The sequence below is a fragment of the Trachymyrmex septentrionalis genome, unplaced genomic scaffold (genome assembly GCF_001594115.1).
Source record: "Trachymyrmex septentrionalis isolate Tsep2-gDNA-1 unplaced genomic scaffold, Tsep1.0 scaffold108, whole genome shotgun sequence".
In the NCBI taxonomy this organism is placed as follows: Eukaryota; Metazoa; Arthropoda; class Insecta; order Hymenoptera; family Formicidae; genus Trachymyrmex; species Trachymyrmex septentrionalis.
The window spans coordinates 690,971-693,414 of record NW_017304207.1 but is presented as its reverse complement, the minus strand read 5'-3'; the positions used below and the strand labels follow the sequence as shown (position 1 = coordinate 693,414).

The 2,444-nt window shown below is 30.8% G+C and overlaps 1 protein-coding gene across 3 annotated transcripts in view; it reads right to left on the bottom strand.

The window, feature by feature from the left end:
* LOC108748002 (uncharacterized F-box/LRR-repeat protein C02F5.7) overlaps positions 1-2,444 on the bottom strand; it is a 17,755-nt gene that overhangs the window by 14,711 nt on the left and 600 nt on the right. The window contains exon 2 of one of the 3 annotated variants that reach the window (XM_018485956.1): positions 2,161-2,260. In XM_018485956.1, coding sequence (XP_018341458.1) covers positions 2,161-2,260 — 100 coding nt within the window. Of the gene's footprint in view, positions 1-257; positions 505-2,160; positions 2,407-2,444 lie in introns of those variants that run through there. The other 2 variants (XM_018485949.1, XM_018485972.1) reach the window with 2 other exon arrangements.

Here is a 2,444-nt window from a genome sequence, read left to right as displayed (position 1 = left end):
ACATATTTATATAATAAAAAATTTATAATTTTAGGACGTATTACTACAAAATATTTTTGTGTAAAAAAAGAGAGAGAGAAAGAGGGAAAGAGATCATGCATAAAAGTGATAACATTTTTGTCATGAAAGCGAAGGGGAAAATTTATAGCTATTTTTTAAAATAGGTATTACGAAATATTTATGATTTAATGTTATATTTATGTCGCTTTTTTTGATCGTATGATGATTTTTGATCGGATTCAAATGATCAAAATTACCGTCAGTTTTCCTCGACGAGTCTTGCTAAATTCTTCCTTGGATATTGCGCTGACGTGCTCCACGGCTAATTGCGTCCAAGTAGTCATTGTTAAAACAAATAATTTTACTGAACGAAAACTCTATGAATATAACTAAAACCAAATTTGAGTACGTTTGAGTTCCTCGCGTAAAATGCACCGATGGTTCATACGAGAGAACCGAAAATCGATCCCGACTAGTCGAGCGGATCGGCGTTTGACCGTTATAAGAGAGTCAGCAGTTGCGACTGAGTTAATTAGTTATAAATAAAGGCAAGCAAACAGGCAGGTAGGCATCAGGCCAGAATGGGAAGACCTATTGACATTCCTCGACGGCATTGAAGTGACAGCTTGCTACGTGGAAAAGAAATGTGAGCAATCGCCGATTTAGACGTCGTGAAATTTCCTCTCATTCGGCTAAATCAGTTTGCCAGATCATGGATGATTTTCGCGGAAAATAAAAAAAGATTTGTATGTCATGCATACATGGAAAAAATAATTTTATTGAAATATTTAGAAATTTAACTACATAGAGATATATACGACATTAAAGTAATTATGTTGGACTGTCAAAATAATTATGTAAAATGATTGCTACAATGTTAACATTTTTTGCAGCTCATCACGCTTGTGTTTCCTATATAATTATTTTGGTGATTGAACGTAATTATTTTCGGATCTATACATGGAAAGGATTTTGTTGTAATATTTAAAAATGTAGCTAGATGCAGATCTGAAGATAATTTTCTATCTATTCTTTATCGAAGGACTTTCTGAACTGATGCATACCGATGGAATAAGTTCAAACATAAATATATATATAATCTTTCACTTCAATTTATTGTTCATGTATCAATTTAGAGAATTTTTCGATAAAGATGAAGCCTTTTGTTGGATCAAAATAATTATGTAGAACGTTCGAGCTGGTTGCTAGAATGTCAAAACTTTTTACAGCATTATTTATCAAGCTTGAGTTTCTTACATAATTATTTTGATAGTTCAACATAATTATTTTTAGATCTGTGCATGGAACGGATGGTTTTGCTATCGATACCAAACCCTTCATTCTCTTTATTTCTGCAAAATTGCAGTAACCATTGGACATAATCACATTAAAAAAGATTTAAATAAATGGGATTTTTTTCCGAGAAGGCAGATCACTGGATCTTTTAGTCCGTTTTATATGCTATTGTGTTGTATGATACTATAACCCACCTTAGTAGAATGGGAATTGTATTCTATTGAGAAAAAAAGAAACTAAAGAGAAGAAAAGAAAGTTTTGCTGTATTATATCTAAAAATTTAACAGAGGTACAGATTTGAAAATAATTTTATTATACCATCAAATAATTATGTAGGACGCTCAAACTGGTTACTAGAATGTCAAAATTTTTTAGCATCGCTCATTATATTTGAAATTGTTATGTATGTAATTATTTTTATGGTCCAACAAAATTATTTTCAGATGTGTATTTATACTGAAAAACGAGTCTCTTTAATTCTCAGGATTCAGATTAAAAATAGTAAATAATGTTCAAATCAGAGTTTTCTGGTTAAATCTATTATAATTTTAGCAGAATATTGATGTGATTAGAATTTTCTGATTTATTCATTTTTAACTAAAAATTTTTTTTAGTGTAGCTGTATTATTTATTAATTAATTATTACATATTTCAATAAAACTGTTTATTTACGTGTGTTTGCAATCTGCAGCCTCGAGTAAGCGTAAAATAAAAATTCATAACCTTCAATTATTTAAATTGAATTAATTCTAAATTATTTCCGATTTCATGAAGTTTAAAAGATGCAACAATTTCATAGGTTCTTTTTCTCTTTTCCAGATGAACAAGACAGATCATTGATGTAGCAAAAATAAATTCGCTTACCGTATTAGGACGCCTTATTATCTTTTCGGAACCATCTCCCTCGAAGACGTTCAGTTGTTGCAACGCAGCCTCCACGCTCAGCACATTCCAATTCGACATTCTTCGCATGTCCATAATGACGAGATTATAGAGATGAGATAATTAATTAGAAAGAATCACAAGGTGCGAATTGCAAAGAATAGAAAACAGATAAGCAAGAAGCAATTTTCACACTATTATTTTGTAAGCCATCTAGCAATGACAAACGCATAAGCATGTTTGTCAATGCTTTATTAATTATGCAG